The sequence below is a fragment of the Rhinoderma darwinii genome, chromosome 1 (genome assembly GCF_050947455.1).
Source record: "Rhinoderma darwinii isolate aRhiDar2 chromosome 1, aRhiDar2.hap1, whole genome shotgun sequence".
In the NCBI taxonomy this organism is placed as follows: Eukaryota; Metazoa; Chordata; class Amphibia; order Anura; family Rhinodermatidae; genus Rhinoderma; species Rhinoderma darwinii.
Window position 1 is genome coordinate 480,103,739 of NC_134687.1, and position 20,512 is coordinate 480,124,250.

At 42.5% G+C, this 20,512-nt stretch overlaps 1 protein-coding gene across 1 annotated transcript in view; it reads left to right on the top strand.

Annotated features, from left to right (window-relative positions):
* Positions 1–20,512, top strand: part of RHOF (ras homolog family member F, filopodia associated) — a 79,442-nt gene that overhangs the window by 52,435 nt on the left and 6,495 nt on the right. Inside the window, exons 3-4 of the mRNA XM_075854733.1 lie at positions 17,377–17,486; positions 20,227–20,361. Coding sequence (XP_075710848.1) covers positions 17,377–17,486; positions 20,227–20,361 — 245 coding nt within the window. The remainder of the gene's footprint in view (positions 1–17,376; positions 17,487–20,226; positions 20,362–20,512) is intronic.

Sequence of the window (20,512 nt, forward strand, 5' to 3'; positions counted from 1 at the left end):
ATATATATAATGAGAAATTGTTTGCATGCTCATTCTGTATATATTTTGGCAAGCTGAAAACCACGTATGGAGGGAAAACAACATAAATATGGTTGTATAAACAAGCCTTATGGGCTGTTTACATCTGCATTGTCACATTCCATTCTGCTTCGTCAGAGGAGAAGAACAAGGGAATGCCGGGCGCAACGGTTTCATTGCAAAACGGACACTGCCGGCGGCAAACGGAACCCATTGATTTTATACTTTAATGTTTTTTGCGTTTTCAAGCATAAGAAAATTTGGGTTAAGTAGGGATAGGGAATACATAAACTTCACAATATGTCCAATAACCTGATACAAGTATACGAATTATGTTAGAAGACATTACATTTTTCAATACAGTCCATGAGCTACCCATTGACTTTAATAAGTTCCGTTGGGGTGTCCGCTTCCGATTTACCGTTAACAGCACATCATGCAGCACTATTGTTTCCGGTAATTTCTTCCAGATCGGCGGCAGAGGCCCCTAACAGAGCCTCCAACGCAGATGTAAGCAGCCCCTTGTATGTTTATGTATGCCTAACCCTTGTTGTGGCTCTGGTTAAGGGCTTATTCAGACGAACGTGATATACGTGCACGGACCTATATTAGTTTATGGGGGCCGTGCAGACAGTTGCGTGATTTTTACGCAGCGTTAGTCCGCTGCGTGAAAGTCACGACATGTCCGTTCTTTGAGCGTTTTTCACGCATCACGCACCCATTGAAGTCAATGGGTGCGGGAAAACCACGCATGTCCCATGGAAGCACTTCCGTGGGACAAGCGTGATTCGTGCAACAGCAGTGAAAAGGATGAATGAAAACAAAAAAGCACCACGTGCTTTTCTGTTTACAAACATCCAAATGGAGTGTCCTAATGATGGCAGCTGCACGAAAAGCACGCAGCCACGCATCATACAGGGCTGACACACGGAGCTGTTAAGTGCCTTTTGTGCAGGCAAAACGCAGCGTTTTTTGCGTGCGCAAAAAGCACACGCTCGTGTGAATCCGGCCTAAATATGATGTGGAGTTAAAGGGGTTGTCCATCTTCTGATGACATCAGTACAATATCAGTGCGGGTCCGACACCCGGACCCCGCGCCGATAAGCCACTCCGGTGGCCTGCAGGGACCGGATGTTATGGCACATAATGCTATGTACGGAGTCCGGAAGCAGTTGGCTCCGTATATAGCATAGCAGCCGTGCTGCAAAACTGCAGGTCCACTCCTATTCACTTGAATAGGAGCAGAGCTGTGGTACTGCAGCTCGGCCGCTATTCCGTGGCCGGAGCTAAGTAATTCCGGCATGTACGTCCGTTGCACGGAGGCACCGGCCCAGCTGATCTGTGCGGGCCCGGGTGTCTGACCCCCACAGATCATGTACTAATGACCTATCTGGCGGATAGGTCATAAGTTGTCAGACGGTGGAAAACCCCTTCAGTTTTTTCCTTCAGGGTCCTATCCGTTTTGGTCACTGATAGCATCCTGACCCATTCATTTCAATGGGGCCATGCACACTTCAGTTTTTTTTGACGGTCCGTTGCTACTTTCCGATCCAAAGTAGAGCATGTCCTACTTTGGTCCGGGATTCCGTGACCGTGAGGCCCATGCAAGTCATTGGGGCCGTCAAAAAAACTGAAGGCATCCGTGTGTGACGGAGCCGTTGCCTAGCAACCGCCGGGCGGGCAGAAAAACATTAGAAAAATATTACACTAATCGGCAGCCACTTGTCTCTATCAATAACTGATAGAGAAAGGAGGCTGCTGATTAAAAATAAAATAAAAAGCATTTCATACGTACCCGGTCGTTGCCTTGTCTTCCTCCAGTCCGACCTTCTTTTGTGACGCGGCAGGAATGTAAGTATGAACTTATTTTATTTTTTTAAAATTTATTACATTAAAAAAAAAAAATCCGCGCGGCGAGCATGGTACTGTCAACCTGGACAGTACCATGCTCGGCGCACGCAAACGGAAACACGGAATGCACACGGGAGTCCACACGGCCGCTAAAACGGGTTCATGGACCCGTCAAAAGCGGCCGTGAAAACGGTGACTTAAGTGTGCACGAGGCCTTAAGGGCAGTATTTGAGGCCCTTATAATGTATCAGGTAGACCACCCCTACATAGACCTCAAACCGTTGAGACAAACGAAAATACATTTGCCTATATGTATGGGTGCACTAACCCACACAGATACATGGCACATAGGTTACGTGGAACATGAAGCTCGCATCACCACTAACCTGGTGACCACCATACCCTGTTCTTTCTGCATTCAACCCATTATGATGTCTACATGAGACACATACTGAGACTTTCTAACCACTCGGTAGCTATATCTGGTTAAGCTGTTGCTTTGTGTGTGGTAGTTGTTTTATATTCTCTACCATACACAATTTATATCTGCGTATTTTATACTGAGTTAACTTTACAAGAGTAATGCCCTTGAGGTTGTCAGCACATAGACCAACATTACTTAGCAATGTGCTTCCTTCTTCCTCCAGGAAGTATATGGTTAGCTTGATGAGTGTAGCAAGTGCTTGCAAAAAGCTCATTGCAACTTAGCACGGACGTGTTAATAATGAAGATTTCCTTTTATATCGAATTCTGCATATTTGTTTTTACTCTATGGTACAAGCATGGACAGAAACATGAGCAAACTTATGAAACTTTTCCTGTTCCAGAAACCCCCCTCCCAGCAATTCCCGAGCAGACATTGAGTTAAAGCTACAAAACTTAAATATATATAATATCTTTATCTTCAACATTTTTATTGACATTGTACAAAAAAAAAATTAAAAAAAATTACGGCTTTTGGAAAGCGACGATGCAAAAACAAATAATTTTAGTTCAAAAGTGTTTTTATTGTGCAAAAGTCGTAAAACATTAAAAAACCTCCTACATATGTGGTATCGTCGTAATCGTACCGACCCATAGAATAAAGGTAACGTGTTATTTATGCTGCACAGTGAACAGCGTCAATTTAAAACGCATAGAACAATGGTGGAATTTTCTGGGTTTTTTTTTCTACCCCCCCCCCCCCCCCAAAAATGTTTATAAAAGTCAATCAAAAAATATGTACCCCAAAATGGTGCCTTTTAAAAAAGAATCCCGCAAAAAAACAAGTCCTCATACAGCTATGTCGATAGAAAAATCAAAAAGTTATAGCTATTTGAATGGGACTATAGAAAAACTGAAAAAAAAAAATAGCTGGTCATTAGGGCCTAAAATAGGCTGGTCACTTTGGGGTTAAGAAAGTGAACACCCACAACCTCTTCTTCTTTCTGTGATTCTTCCATGATAAATACATAAGGGCATACTCCGTACATAATACTCTGTAGATCGATTCACTGACTTTTTAAAACTGCGTGTGTTTTCATAAATACTGACCCTTCCCCATCTTTGATCATCTCAGGAAGAAAATTCCCTTGTATTGATTGATTCTTAGGCATGCTGCTGTCACAACTGGCGTGGTAGTGCACGAGTTCATCCATTCTTTATTGTTGATCAGTATTGGATTAGCACAATACGCATTGTTTTGTTCAGTTATGTTCCACAGAGTCTTATTATGTTATTAATTGATAATTATATATCTGGAAAAACCACCAAGAGACCCAGTTGGGGATTAGTCACCAAGTTCTGCTATTGTTTACGCTCTTTACACTGTTCATGTTTTCAGCTGTTGCAGCTTTATTTTTTAAAGCCCTTCACTATCCTGTTCATTGTAGTCAGATGGTCAATCATATTGCAGAACCTGTCTGAACACTGGACTCTCCATATAATTCCTGTGTATAACCACCTCATCAGCTGCTTATGCTGCAAGCCTTCACCCACCTATGTTCACACGGAGTATTTTGGGGGAGGAATATCTGCCTCAAAATTCAGTTTGAAACTTTGAGGCAGATATTCCTCTCCCTGCACGCCGATTTTCGCGGCGATTATCGCGCCGTTTTTCGCCCGCGGCCATTGAGCGCCGCGGGCATAAAACAGCGCGAAATACGCTTTCTCTGCCTCCCATTGAAGTCAATGGGAGGTCAGAGGCGGAAGCGCCCGAAGATAGGGCATGTCGCTTCTTTTTCCCGCGAGGCAGTTTTACTGCTCGCGGGAAAAAGACGCCGACGCCTCCCATTGAAATCAATGGGAGGCGTTCTCGGGCCGTATTTGCCGAGTTTTGCGACGCGGTTTCCGCGTCAAAAAACTTGGCAAAATACCCCGTGTGAACATAGCCTTAGTGAAGAAGCCTTAATCTTCGTTTTCTTTTCTTTTTTTACTATATTCATGGAGTCCATCTAGTGCTGTGTTTAGATGCTAAGATTTCCTGCGTTTGGCTTCCCAACTATTGGCACCTGCAGCTATTAGTTTACTACTGCCACCAGCAATATCATAGTATTACTGTAATTTGTTACTGGGATCAAAGCCATATGACTGTCAGTTAACACTAGGAGAAAAAAAAAAACGATAAATCCGTCCCATTTTTAAAAGGCTTTTTTCCTTTTGATCTATGGCTTCACATTATCATGTTTGAAAGTGACTTCAGTTACAATCGGCTGGGGACCTCTGGTCTAGTGTATAAAAGCAATTGTGTGTACTTCATCATAATCTTTATATAGCGCCAACATATTACACAGCACTTTACAATTTAGAGGGTTCATGTACAGACAATATCAGGCATTACATAGTGACAAAGCTAATTTACAATTCAAACAAGAGGAGTGAGGACCCTGCTCGCAAGAGCTTACAATCTATGAGGAAAAAAGGGAGACACAAAGTGTAAAAGTGCTTGTTCTGTACAATGGTCCAGCCATCTTCTATACGCATGGGTTTGTAACCTAAAGCTGCATGAGCCGGTCACCAGCCAGTATCCGTGTATGACTGACAGGAAGTGCAACGAGTGTGAGGGAATCTAATTCTGATGACTAATGTGAAAGGGGGCCATGGAAAGGAGTCCGATTTAGGGAATGTTATAGGCCTGTCTAAATAGATGTGTTTTCAGGGCACATTTAAAACTGTGGATGTTGGGAATTAATCTGATTGTCTGGGGTAACGCAATCCAGTGAACTGGTGCAGCAGAAGAAACATCTTGGAGATGGTAGTGGGAGGTTCGGATTGTGGTGGATGTTAATCTAAGGTAGTTGGCAGAACGTAGATCCCGAGTAGGGTGGTAGACAGAGATGAGGGAGGAGATGTAAGGAAGTGCAGCACTGTGGAGAGCTTTGTGGGTGAGAGTAATAAGTTTGAATTTTATTCGGAAGGGGATGGGCAACCAGTGCAGTGACTGGCACAGATTAGAGGCGTTGGTGTAGCGGTTGGTCAGAAAGATGAGCCTGGCTGCTGCATTGAGGATAGATTGGAGAGGGGAGAGTTTGGTGAAGGGAAGACAGACTAGTAATGAGTTACATTAACCCCTTCCCTCTTTAGCCGCTTTTGACCTTCCTGACCGAGCCTCCTTTTTCAAATCTGACGTGTCGCTTTATGTGGTAATAACTCCGGAATGCTTTCACCTATCCAAGCGATTCTGAGATTGTTTTCTCGTGACACATTGGACTTTAAGTTACTGGCAAAATTTGCTCGATATGTTCAGTATTTTTAATTGTGAAAACACCAAAATTTAGCGAAAAATTGCAAAAATTAGAATTTTTCTCAATTTAAATCTATCTGCTTGTAAGACAGGCAGTTATACCACACAAAATCGTTGCTAATTAACATCCCCCACATGTCTACTTTAGATTGGCATTGTTTTTTGAACATCCTTTTATTTTTCTATGACATCACAAGGCTTAGAACTTTATCAGCAATTTCTCACATTTTCAAGCAAATTTCAAAAGGCTATTTTTACAGGGGCCAGTTCAGTTGTGAAGTGGCTTTGAGGGCCTTATATATTAGAAACCCCCAAAAAGTCACCCATTTTAAAAACTTCACCCCTCAAAGTATTCAAAACAGCATTTAGAAAATGTCTTAACCCTTTACACATTTAACAGGAATTAAAGCAAAGTAGAGGTGAAATTTACAAATTTCATATATTTTTGCCGAAATAAATTTTTAATACAATTTTTTTTTATAACAGAAGGTTTTACCAGAGAAATGCAACTCAATATTTGTTGCCCAGTTTCTGCAGTTTTAGGAAATATCGCACATGTGGCTCTAGCGTGCTACTAGACTGAAGCACCGGCCTCAGAAGCAAAGGAGCACCTAGTGGATTTTGGGGCCTTATTTTTGTTAGAATAAATTTTAGGCACCATGTCCGGTTTGAAGGGCTCTTGCGGTGCCAAAACATTGAAAATCCCCCAAATGTGACCCCATCTGGGAAACTACACACCTCAAGGAAATTATCTAGGGGTATAGTGAGCATTTTGACCGCACAGGTTTTTTACAGAAATTATTGGAAGTAGGCCGTGAAAATGAAAATCAAAATTTTTTCAAAGAAAATGTAGGTTTAGCGATTTTTATATTTTTTTTTTCTCATTTCCACAAGGACTAAAGGAGAAAAAGCACCGCAAAATTTGTAAAGCAATTTCTCCCAAGTAAAACAATACCCCACATGTGGTAATAAACGCTTGTTTGGAGACACGGCAGGGCTTAGAAGGGAAAGAGCGCTATTTGGCTTTTGGAGCTCAAATTTAGCAGGAATGGTTTGCGGAGGCCATGTCACATTTACTAAGCCCCTCAGGGCACAAAACACTGGAAGCCCCCACAAGTGACCTCATTTCGGAAACTCCACCCATTGAGGAAATTATCTAGGGGTATAGTGAGCGTTTTGACCCCACAGGTTTTTTGCATAAATTATTGGAAGTAGGCCCTGAAAATGACAATCTAAATTTTTTCAAAGAAAATGTAGGTTTAGCGAATTTTTTCTCATTTCCACAAGGACTGAAGGAGAAAAAGCACCACAAAATTTGTAAAGCAATTTCTCCCGAGTAAAACAATACCCCACATGTGGTAATAAACGGCTGTTTGGACACACGGCAGGGCTTCGAAGGGATGGAGTGCCATTTGGCTTTTGGAGATCACATTTAGCAGGAATGGTTTGTGGAGGCCATGTCACATTTACAAAGCCCCTGAGGAGACAAAACAGTGGAAACCTCCCACAAGTGACCCCATTTTGGAGACTACACCCATTGAGGAAATTATCTAGGGGTATAGTGAGCGATTTGACCCCACAGTTTTTTTGCAGAAATTATTGGAAGTAGGCCCTGAAAATAAAAACCTAAATTTTTTCAAAGAAAATGTAGGTTTAGCGAATTTTTTCTCATTTCCACAAGGACTGAAGGAGAAAAAGCGCCACAAAATTTGTAAAGCAATTTCTCCCGAGTAAAACAATACCCCACATGTGGTAATAAACGGCTGTTTGGACACACGGCGCGGCTTAGAAGGGAAAGAGCGCTATTTGGCTTTTGGAGATCACATGGAGCAGGAATGGTTTGCGGAGGCCATGTCACATTTGCAAAGCCCCTGAGGGGAAAAAACAATGAAAATGCCCAAAAAGTGACACCATTTAGGAAACTACACCTCTTGAGGAATTCATATAGGGGTGTAGTGAGCATTTTGACCCCACAGATGTTTCATAGAATTTATTAGAATTGGGCAGTGAAAATAAAAACAATCCTTTTTCTTCAATAAGACGTAGCTTTAGCGCAAATTTTTTCATTTTCGCAACAAATAAAGGAAAAAAAAGAAACTAACATTTGTAAAGCAATTTCTCCCGAGTACGGCAATACCCCATATGTGGTCATAAACTGCTGTTTGGGCACACGGCAGGGCTCGGAAGGGAAGGACCGCCATTTGGAGTGCAGATGTTGCTGGATTGGTTTCTGGGCGCCTGTGGGCCAAAAACAGTGGAAACCCCCCAGAAGTGACCCAATTTTGGAAACTACACCCCTCAATGCATTTACCTAGGGGTGTAGTAAGCAGTTAACCCCGCATGTGTTTTGTAGAAATTAGTGTGAACTCGATGTTGCAGAGTGAAAATGGGATTTTTTTTCCATAGATATGCCAATATGTGGTGACCAGCTTGTGCCACCATAACAAGACAGCTCTCTAATTATTATGCTGGGTTTCCCGGTTTTAGAATCACCCGCATGGGGCACTAATCTTTTGCCTGGACATTCGACCAGGCTCAGGAGTGAAAGCGTACCATGTCAAATTGAGGCCTAATTTGGCGATTTACAAAGTATTGGTTCACAACTGCAGAGGCTCAGATGTGAAATAATAAAAAGAAACCCCTGAGAAGTGACCCCATTTGGAAACTACACCCCTCAAGGCATTCGTTAAGGGGTGTAGTACGCATTTTCACCCCACATGTCTTTTCCATAAATGATTGCACTGCGGATGGTGCAAATTAATAATTTATATTTTTCCCTAGATATGCCATTTCAGTGGCAAATATGTCGTGCCCAGCTTATGCCACTGGAGAGACACACCCCAAAAATTGCTAAAAGGGTTCTCCTGGGTATGACGATGCCATATATGTGGAAGGAAACTGCTGTTTGGGCACGCTGTAGGGTTCAGATGGGGGGAAACGCCATTTGGCTTTTGGAGAGCGGATTTTGCTTGGTAGTAGATTTGTTTGCTGGTGTTTCAGTTTATAATGTGGGGGTACATGTAAGCTGAGCAGAGTATATAAGGGGCATAGTCGGGTGGTATAATAATGGGGTAAAAAAAACCAATAAAATGATCCATAGATGTGTGTTAGGCCTCATGCACACGACCGTAAAAACTCCCGTTATTACGGGTCGTAATTACGACCCGTAATAACGGGCTCATAGACTTCTATTGGCGACGGGTGCCTTCCCGTTTTCTCACGGGAAGGTGCCCGTGCCGTTGAAAAAGATAGAACATGTCCTATTTCAGGCCGTAATAACGGCACGGACAGTCCATAGAAGTCTATGGAGCTCTCGTAATGACGGGTGGCTACATGTGTGCACCCGTCTTTACGGCAGTATTGCTAAGCGACGTCCGTAAATAGTCACTGTCCAGGGAGCTGAAAGAGTTAACTGATCGGCAGTAACTCTTTCAGCACCCTGGACAGTGACTACCGATCAGTATAAACCTGTAAAAAATAAAAATAAAAGACGTTCATACTTACCGAGAACTTCCTGCTTCCTCCAGTCCGGTCTCCCGCCCGTTGCCTTGGTGACGCGTCCCTCTCGACATCCGGCCCGACGTCCTGGATGACGTTTCAGGCCATGTGACCGCTGCAGCCAATCACAGGTCAATCACAGGCTGCAGCGGTCACATGGACTGCCGCGTCATCCAGGGATGTCGGGCTGGATGTGAAGAGAGGGACGCGTCACCAAGACAACGGCCGGGTAAGTATGAATTTCTTTAACTTTTATTACAGAAAAGGCTGTCCCTTCTCTCTATCCTGCACTGATAGAGAGAAGGGGCTGCCGATTAGTGCAGTGCTATTTTGCCGCCAAAAACGTGCCCGTAAATACGGGTGGAATACGGGTGACACCGGACCCATATTTACGGGCACGGGTTCGTAAATACTGGTGCAAAACGGGTGGAATACGTGTGACACCGGACCCGTATTTACGCCAGTATTTACGGGTGGGAAAAAATACGGTCGTGTGGATGAGGGCTTACGCTGTGAAGCAATCCTTTCTGCACAGGCCGGTGTTGCACTGATAAATGGTGTCATTTCTTATGCCCCTTTTGGTCCACACTCCGCACCTTTGCAGTTTGGGGAATTTTGCTGGGAAAGTGCTGTCCTGGTATAATACGGGCACCGGCTCTTCCAGCAGATATGTTTGGGCCCTCCCTTTCCTGGTTCCCTAATTTTAGGTGCTTGATATATCGCTTCTTCAAACAGAAGAAATGTTCCGCTCGGGCTGCACAACTGCATATTTTTTATTTCCTGACTTATTGGAGCCATAACTAATTTTATTTTTTCATAGACGTAGTGGTATGAGGGCTGTTTTTTGCGGGACAAGCTGTAGTTATTCGTACCATTTTGGGGTACATGCGACTTTATGATTACCTTTTATCCTATTTTTTGTAAGGCCAGGTAAACAAAAAAAAAAAAACAATTCTGGCATAGTTTTATTTAGTTTTTTTATACAGCGTTCACCAAGCGTTATAAACTACATGTTAACTTTATTCTGCGGGTCAGTACGATTCCGTCGATACCTATTTTATAGGACTTTTTTATGTTTTACAACTTTTTGCACAATAAAACTACTTTTGTAAAAGTAATGTATTTTTTCTGTCGCCAAGTTGTGAGAACCATAACTTTTTATTTTTTTTGTCGACGGAGCTGTATGTTTTTTGCGAGACAAGCTATAGTTTTTATAGCTACCATTTTTGGAATACGTGCGACTTTTTGATCACTTTTTATTCTTATATTTATAGGGCAAAGTGACCAAAAAACAGAAACTCTGGTATAGTGTTTTACGTTTTGTTTTTTTTACGCTGTTCACCGCAATAAATAATATAATATTTTGATACCTCAGGTCGTTACGGTCGCGGCGATACCAAATACGTATGGTTTATTTTATTTTTTTCAATAATAAAGGTCATGATAAGAGTAAAAGGGGGATTGTGTTTTATTTTATTACTTGAAACTTTTATTGTTTTCAAACTTTTATTATTTTCACTTATTTTTTACACTTTTTCTCAAGTCCCACTAGAGGACTTGAAGGTCCAACTGTCAGATTTATTTTTTTCTAATACATTGCACTACCTATGTAGTGCAATGTATTAGATCTGTCAGTCATTCACTGACAGCAAGCCGATTAGGCTTCGCCTTCCGGCGGAGCCTAATCGGCTTCCGTAATGGCAGAGCAGGAGACCATTGTGTTTCCAATTGCCATAGCAGCAGTCGCCAGTCCCGATTGCCTATCAGGGCTGGCGATCTGCTAGCAACCGCTACGATGCAGCAATCGCTTTCGATTGCTGCATCGAAGGGGTTAATGTCATGGATCGGAGCTAGCTCCGGTTCCTGCCGTTACAGGTGGATGTCAGCTGTAACATACAGCTGACTTCCACCGCTGATGACGCCGGATCAGCTCCTGACCCGGCGCCATCTTGCCGGGGGCTACGGAAGCCGATCAGGCTCCACCGCCGGGCGGATCTTGACCGGCTTCAGTGCTAGGCAGACCGGGAGGCCAGTATTAGGCCTCCGGTTGCCATTGCAGCCACCGGAACCCCGGCAATTTCATTACTGGGGTTCCGATGAGCTGCAAACACCTTAAATGCAACGATCGCATTTGAGCGCTGCACTTAAGGGGTTAATGGCGGGGATCGAAGCTAATTTCGGTCCCTGCCGTTACAGCCGGATGTTAGCTGTAAGATACAGCTGAGATCCGGTGATGATGGCACCGGCTCAGCTTCTGAGCCGGTCCCAAACATTCGGCGTATGGGTACGTCAAAATGCGGGAAGTCAATGCTTTCCATGACGTACCCATACGGCAAATGTCGGGAAGGGGTTAATCAAGACGAGAGTCAATTAGCAACAAAGAGTTTTTGCTGTTTCCTCAGTAAGAAAAGGGCGGATTCTGGAGATGTTTTTGAGGTGAAAGTGAATGTGAGGAATAAAGGTAAGATCTGAGTCACAAATAACCCCGAGACAGCGGGCATGCTGCTTAGGAGTTATGATAGTGCCACACACTGAGATGGAGACATCAGGTTTAGGGAGGTTAGTAGATGGTGGGAACACAAGGAGCTCAGTTTTAGAAAGATTCAGTTTCAGATAGAGAGAGGACATGATGTTAGAGACAGCGGACAGACAATCCCTGGTGTTTTGTATTCGAGCAGGGGTGATGTCATGGGAAGAGGCATATAATTGGGTGTCCTCAGCGTAGAGATGGTACTGGAAGCCAAATCTGCTGATGGTTTGTCCAATAGGGGCTGTGCAGAGAAAAGTGGAGCGGACCTAGGACTTCGAGTTAGCAGAGAGATGGCGAATAAGGCGAGAGTAGACCAAGCGTTCCACGAGTTTGGAGATGAAGGGGAGATTAGGGACTGGTCGGTAGTTAGTCACGCTGGATGGGTCAAGAGTTGGTTGCATTTCATTGAGCATATCGCATAAAAAAGGCAAAAACAAAGGTGGCTTCAAGTGTCTGATAATCTGGCACGTCAGTTAAGCGCAATTTAACTTTTAGGATTTCGCTGCAAGATAAATTTCCCATGTGGTCCCACTCTTGGATGGCCAGACTGTAATGATCAGGTCACGGGACTGATAACACAATCCTCTTCCAACACCATGTTTCCCCGGATAAGTGACTCGCACGCACCCGGCCACATAATGTAAAAAGTGTTATTCATCAGACCAGGTCACCTTCTTCTTTTGCTCCATTGACAAGTCCGGACTACTAGACTGGCGCAATGAAAGAAGGCGGTATGATGAATAATGTATTCTTTTACATGTGGACAGCCGGGTGGGTGTGCGTTGCCTACCTGGGGTAGAGATTGCACCAGGATGCACTATGGGAAGAAGTTAAGCAAATGAACGTGTGATGCTCTGGACATTGTTCTGCTGGGAAACCTTTGGGTCCTGACATTCATGTGGATGTTACTTTGACATATACCACCTACTGTACCTAAACATTGTTGCAGACCAAGTATACCCCTTGATGGAAACAATATTCCCTATTGGCAGTGCCCTCTTTCAGCAGGAAATGCGCCCTGCCACATGGCAAAAATTGTTCAGGAATGGTTTGAGGAACTTGACAAAAAAATTCAAGTTGTTGACGGCCTCCAAACTCCCCAGATCTAAAGCCGATCGGGCATCTGTGGGAGGTGCTGGAAAAAGCTAATCTTATACATGGAGGCCCTACCTGACAACTTAAAGAGGCTCTGTCACCAGATTTTGCAACCCCTATCTCCTATTGCAGCAGATCGGCGCTGCAATGTAGATTACAGTAACGTTTTTATTTTTTAAAAACGAGCATTTTTGGCCAAGTTATGACCATTTTTGTATTTATGTAAATGAGGCTTGCAAAAGTACAAGTGGGCGTGTATTATGTGTGTACATCGGGGCGTTTTTACTTCTTTTACTAGCTGTACAGTTGTACTTTTGCAAGCCTTTGTCAATTTGTCAATGCCTGACTGCATGAACCAGTGATGTTCCCTGGCAGACAGCAAGAAAAACATCCAGTTGGGTTTATATGGCTTGGATGTAGAAGTGTCAGTAGTGTCGTTTTTTAGACGTCACTAAGCACTTTATTGTACATGGTAGTTTAAATACACTGTGTGACAAGTTATACAATAGTTCATGCGTAATTTTGATGTGTCAAAGCGCAAATATCTAACTTTTTTTTTTTGTAATACATATTTCCACTTGTACTTATTCAGACTTTGTGTGTTCAATAGAAGTGGTGCTTAAAATTCCTCTACATCTGTGAAGCAAGAACCTTGAAGGACATTGTGCACCAGAGTGGTAATTACGCAAGCCCAGTCAGGGAGGGGGTATATAACCAGCCTTTAGATCTGAACTGTGCTGTAAGCCCTTGTGGGTGCATGAAGGTTAAAAAGGACACCACCTGGGAAAATGTTTTCTTTTGTATTCTATGATTTCAAGTGAAGGTTATTGAGCTGTGATTCAGTAGTCCATGTGCCACAAACATAATTTTTGGTTAATGTTTAATTGGTTTTGGACCGCCTCTGACCGGGTCTGTATTGTCTACTTCTCACAACACGTTCTCAGTCTCTATGTGAAAACTGCATAACCTTCATCCAGGGCCGATTCTAGATTTTCTGCTGCCTGAGGTGAAAATTGAAATGGCGCCCCCCAGATTTTAAATGACATCCCCCTGGCTGTTCTACATCACTAACAGCTTCCTCCAACTCTTGCGGATGCGCCGTTGCCTTGTACTTCCCTAGCATGCGCGATGAAGCCGGGCGGAGTACATCTCGCTGCATGGTGCGTGCCCAAGTAGTACAAGACAATGACGCATCTGAGAAAGTTGGAGGAGGCTGCTAGTGATGTATAACAGCAAGGGGGATGTCAATCAAGCATGGAAAGGTGGGTTTGGGGGCAGGACTATGTGACTCTTCAGGATAGCGGCATCATCCCATGACCCTTTAATGAGTAATTGGCATATATTGTGCACCGTTTTACACAGCTAAATTTTATATATTTTGCTGCATCTGAAAAAAACATACAGGGGAATGTTTGGAAATATTGTCAGGTCATGTATTACTGCATGGTGGCATTTCAAGGGGTTAAAACTACCAGACAGGTTCCCATTAAATAGACCATGAATTGCAACAATTCCATCTGCGCTGCAATTTTGTTATTATAAATGTATCCTGTATAATTACAGTTTCAGAACCAAGCTCATACGTATATACAGTACCACAACCAAGCTCAGTACATATATACAGCACCAGAACCAAGCTCAGGACACATATTCAACACTAGAAACAAGTTCAGTGTGTGTGTGTATACTAACGCCAGAACCAAGCTCCGTACATATATACAACACCATCGCAAATACAACTCAATTTAGTGCAACCCCTGCCATATCGGTTTGTACGGCATAAAACTACAGCTCCCAGTATGGCCCGAACAATGATAAGGATATTGTGGGAGTTGCTGTTTCACAAAAAGAAAAAAAATCATACCACCTGTCATCTTGCTGCAGATTATACAGCGACTACAGTACGGATTAGAGGTAGAATAAACATTTACATTAAGTGACGTCTTATCAGATTCTAGTTGTTCGTTTTTCTCTTTTCTTCTCCATCCGGTCAAGACCTCTAGGATTTCTCCCGGCCACAGCCCATTTCTGCAGTTTGTTGCTCAGATGTCTTCCGCTTCTCACTTTTCAAACCGTTCTGCACCTATAAACGAAGATAAAATTCTTTAAAGTTCTTCCATTTGATTTTTATAAAGTGTTACGGTAAATATACTGGACCATTGGTTGGATTTATATTTCATGAGATTCTAGCAGCAGAACACCTGGCACCTTAAAGAGTATTTAAACTTTTGCGACCGTTTTTAATTTTTTGTAAATTTTTCATTTTTTTTTTATTGCTTTAACTGATCTAAAAATCAAACCAAAAAAATGACGCAACTTAATCTAATATATCCTGCAATCTTGTATATACAGCTCCAATATAAATATTTGTCTCCATGAGTAGAGACTATAAACAAGTTTGGTTTAGGCTGGATTCACACGAGCACATTACGTCCGTAATGGACGGAACGTATTTCGGCCGCAAGTCCCGGACCCAACACATTGCAGGGAGCCGGGCTCCTAGCATTATACTTATGTACGATGCTAGGAGTCCCTGCCACTCCATGGAACTATTGTCCCGTACTGAAAACATGATTACAGTACAGGACAGTTGTCCGGTAGCGAAGCAGGGACTCCTAGCGTTGTACATAACTATGATGCTAGGAGTGCGGCTCCCTGAACTGTGTTCGGTCCGGGACTTGCGGCCGAAATACGTTCCGTCCATTACGGACGTAATGTGCTCGTGTGAATCCAGCCTTAGTCTGATCCTGCAGTCATATTACTCTGCCCCCTCTTCTTGATAAACGTTAGACCATAGGAAAGGATGCAGATGGAAGGGCTGAACGATCAGACTACACAGGGTTTGTTTGTAGTCTGTTACCATTGAGACCCATATGTTTGTATAAGAGCTGTACACACAACAGGAATGTTTTAATCAAGACTATTTGCAGAGTTACTTTTTTTTTTAAAACTTCGATACATTGGAACAATATAAATTGTTACAAAATTGCAGATAACCTTTGTTCTGCAGATAAGTGAACCACACTGTACACCACACACATTTCACATACAGTAACTAACTAAAAAATGCGCTGCTTTCAAAAAGCAATGGACGCAACATACAACAATTACTTCATATATTTTTTTTATTTCTAAAGTGTCACAATACTATTCTTTGCTTTTTCATTTGCCATCACCATGCATTTATATGCCCTGCAAGCCAGTGGCATGTGTTTGTAACCTCCATTCTGGCATATTGCGCCCTCGCGCCAGTATTCAGCACTTTTCCGCTCACATTAACTTCCTAATGTGTTAAAAGTTGTCAGGCAATAATAATCACTGATGTTCAATAAGCCGTGGCACTCCCTAATAGGATAACTAGACTGTTTCAAGTTGGCTGGTCTGACTGAACTGCTCTCCCTTGGTCCTGTCCTCCATACTCTTGTTCTGAATATTGTGTGTAGCACCAGTCGTGGATTGGAATTGATGGTATAAAAATTCCATATTCAATAGGGACTTTACCGGAAATCTATATGATGATCTGTAGGAATGACTGAACAGCGCTAGTGTGAACATATCCTAAATGGTGCTGCACTCTTGTAATGACACTGTGCAGAGAAATGGGACTAACAGGACTGAGGCGAACTGCAGGGACCGTAAAGGACTTTATGTTGGGAGTAAAGGGAGACTGATTCATATGTATGTGTACAAAAAAAAAATCACAGGAGCATTAGGTACTTTTACTATTTTCAAAGATTGAATATTGAGCACCCTTGCCCCAAATGCATGCAGCACATCTTCAAGTAGAATTACAATGAGCTAGAGATTACATAGAATTTTAATTGCACAACATCGTCAGTTGTCCAGAGGCTGAAAGTTGAATGTGTGTTTGTCAGTGACTTGTCCATATGTCTATTTTCCCATTACATTTATTGCCTATGTTTAATTTATACATCGGGGAAAAGCTAACCGTGGCATCTGTCATCATAAACTATAATGGTATCTGTTTAGCGAATACGTCATAAAAAGGCTGTTGGGAAGCACATGTACACCAAAACCAGGAGTGGGTCCGAAACATGGAAAAGGTATAAATCTTTCCATTACACTTTTTCTGTGAAATTTCCACTTTTGGTTTTGGCTCAGAAAAATACTGACCTAAATACTGCCATGTGAAAGACCTTTTTAAAGGGGTTGTCTAGGCATCGGGTAGTTTTTCATACTGATGACCTATCCACAGGATATGTCACCAGTATATGATTGGTGGGGGTCCGATACCCGCTATACAGTGTACAGAGCCATCTGCTTCTGGACCTAACACTGCATATCTCCCATTGCCAGAGGCAGCCGGAACATCTAATCAGTGCAGGGCCCGTTTGTTGGACCCCCACCGATCATATACTAGTGACCGATCCTGTGGATAGGTCATCAGTATGAAAAACCACCCGATGCCCAGACAATGCCTTTAAGTTGTTAATAACGTACACAACATATCTTATTTACTTGTATACCTGTAACACAAAAATAAAATAAACTTGTTCATGCCATAATAAAATAATGCAATATAGACCAGAACCTACAATTCTGCAGCTGCTCTGTACAGCACCACAGTTGTCAAATTCTGTTTGAAGATCCCTCCTGTCATATATGCAATGTCCTCTAACCTTTTTGTTCTCTTTTATTACAGGACAGGAAGATTATGACCGACTGCGTCCTCTTTCTTATCAAGATATTAATTTGGTTTTAATCTGTTTTGATGTTACAAACCCTACAAGTTTTGACAATGTTTTAATAAAGGTTAGTTCTCGACACCGTTATCTGTTTGTCCTGTGTGCAGTTGCTACGGCTAGAATATTGGACCTTTTAACAAACCCTCTTAAATTAGGGATAGCTCAAGATTTGGAAAAAAAAGGTTCAGCTTCTTTTCGAGGAGCAGTGCCACTCTTGTCCATAGTCTGTCCTAGGATTGCAGTTCTGCCCCATTCAGGTGACAACCAGAATAGGGTTAATGTGATCGATACCACCATTAACTGCTGGGATCAGTGACTTACAACTTTGAAAACACTTTCACTGTCAAGTATTTAATCATTGAATAAATTCACAAGACCACCCCTTTTCAAATGAAAGCTGTCTGATCGCTGCATGGTCAGGGGTCTCTACCCCCTGGCGATCAGCTGTTATCACCATGGTAAGCTGTTTCTGGCTGGACATTTCCCCTCCAGTGGCTGCTACATGGGAAATGTAGCGTTACATGCCGGTCATCCATATGAATAGCTGTCCATTTATAGCATGAATAGGACAGGTCTGTCAGAGCGAGGGCCGGGTCAACCAGAGCGAGAGCTGCTCTTAGAGTGCTTCTCTCCAATCTGGCTCAATCAGGGAGTCCTAAGTGGGGGACCTCCTTCTATGACATCCATATGCCCTATTAGGGCATATGGATAGGGGTTCTCTTCATTAGACAACACGTTTAAAGTTCCATCAAAATTCTTAGATTTGGATGAAGTTTTCAGTGACCACTGTGGGTGATTGGTGAGAACTGCTGTTGTATTTCAGCCAGGAAGTGCCCTAAAATGAAACTTTGGTAAACTAAACCTCCTAAGGGGAAAAAGTTTTTGTTCTGCTCCTGTCTGCCGTTCCCCTTCAATTGCAGCTGATGTTGGATTCTCCCCAGAGTTCTGTTGTGTTTCTTACCCTTGGGGTTCTCCTAGCATTTTTCCTTTGAACAGGAAGAGGGAAGAAACAAGGTTTATGGCCTTATACAGCTATGTTCATTAGAAAGATAATCCATGTTCGGATATATTACAGAAAAAACACTTCGTGGCTGATCATTTATTGTATAGCTGCAAGCATATTCTGCTTATCTATGTAAATACTGATGAGTACCAGGAAGAATATAGGGTGTGTATCGTTCAGACTTCGGTATTGTATGTAGACTATTTGCTACAATGAAAGTAAAACCAGGGTTTGTCTTCCACCGCACACAATCTATCATTATATAGTTAACCATACTGCTATGGTTGGATGTTTCTGGATAAATAACTTACTGTGGTCTTCCTAATGCAATCCATATTTAATGTCTCAAAGTACAAGCCTTTTCTCCAAACTATTTACTGTGGTCCTATGGAGACCATTGTAGAGGCAGTCAAAGAGATTTTCACATCCTACATGTTCTCGTGGTTTGTCAGTAGAATATAGGCTGCTGTTTATAGTGCTGGTACAGGCAGACATTCTCTTTTTCATTGTCACAGGCCTGGGGAAGAAGTCGTATTTCCGTTATACTTAAACCATACCTAACTTTTCAGAGTAAGCTGTCGTACGTGTGTAAATGAGGAATAGCACTATTTCTGCCCATTATATTACTTGTATTTGGCATTAGCAGTTTTCCCCTCTACAGGCTCTATCTCTAAGGGTATGTTCACACGGCTTATTTTCGGGGCGTAAACGGCCAAAAAATCGGAAGCAGAACTCCTCCAAACATCTGCCCATTTTTGATTTCAATGGGAAAACGGCGTTCTGTTCCGACGGGCTGTTTTTGTTTTTTTGAGCCGTTTTTGGAGCCATTTTTCATTGACCTCTCCAAAAACGGTCGTAAAAAACGCAGCGAAAAACGAGTTTCTAAAAAAAAAAAGTCTGAAAATCAGAAGCCGTTTTACTTTGAAAACAGTTTCGTATTTTCAGATGTTTTTGTTAAACGTGTGAACATACCCCAATTCTCAGTTGTCTCTGAGCTAGTGGGTGGAGCCTAACATATGTCTTCTATACACTGCACACACAAAGAAGAGGAGAATCTGCTCTCCTATCTCTATATCACATAGAGAGAGAAGCAACAACAAAATAATTTAGGAGATTTTACAACAGTAATGAGCAGTGTAGCTGAGAATTCAGCACTGGGGTCAGTAACACTTGCCAGAAAGCTGCAGCACATCTATATCCATTCTGCTCCCCTCTTCTCTCCATAGACTTGTATAGGCAGGCAGTGAAGTGACACCCCCCCCCCCCCCCCACCATCTGCAGCCATCAATTCTGCCATTTAACCAGGGACATACTTTGCTTGACAACAGGGGGTGGACAGCAGATACAGGAAGGGAGACACCTAGTGGGAATACTTTCATCCCCAAAAAAATTTTTTTTTATCCATGCACATTCTAACAGTAAGTAAGGGGTTTCCGTTTTTCCGACTCCGCTATTGATTCCGTCATTAAAACGGAAACCTGCCAGAATGGTGACGAACGGAAACCATTAGCAACGTTTCCGTCACCATTGATACCAATAGTGACGGAAGCTGTGGTTTCAGTTTGACTTTCCGTTGCGGGGTTGACCCAACGGAAACCTCAGATGGAACCCCGGGACGGAAAGCCAACGCTGATGTGAACAGGCTCTTAATTACAAAGTTGATAAATATCAGATATACAATTAGATTAACTTTTCAAACAAATGCTAGTGTCCAAACCATAAGCTTCTAGAATGGATATTTTAATGAAGTTCTGGATTTTTGAATTAAGTATATTGGTATTCATGGTTATGTTATATGTCTCAGTGGTATCCTGAAGTGCATCACTTCTGTCGAGGCGTGCCCATTGTGCTGATTGGATGTAAAACAGATCTGCGTATGGATAAAGAACGACTGCGCAAGCTCAAAACTTCACAACAGGAACCAATTACGTATTTCCAGGTAATACAATACGATCTATGGCTTTCTCACATATACTTTTCCAACTATAGAACTGAAAAGTATAAGTATATAGATTTTCATGACAAATTGCAAGAGCCCTGTTAAACATACACTATATGGACAAAAGTATTGGGACATATCTTAATCATTG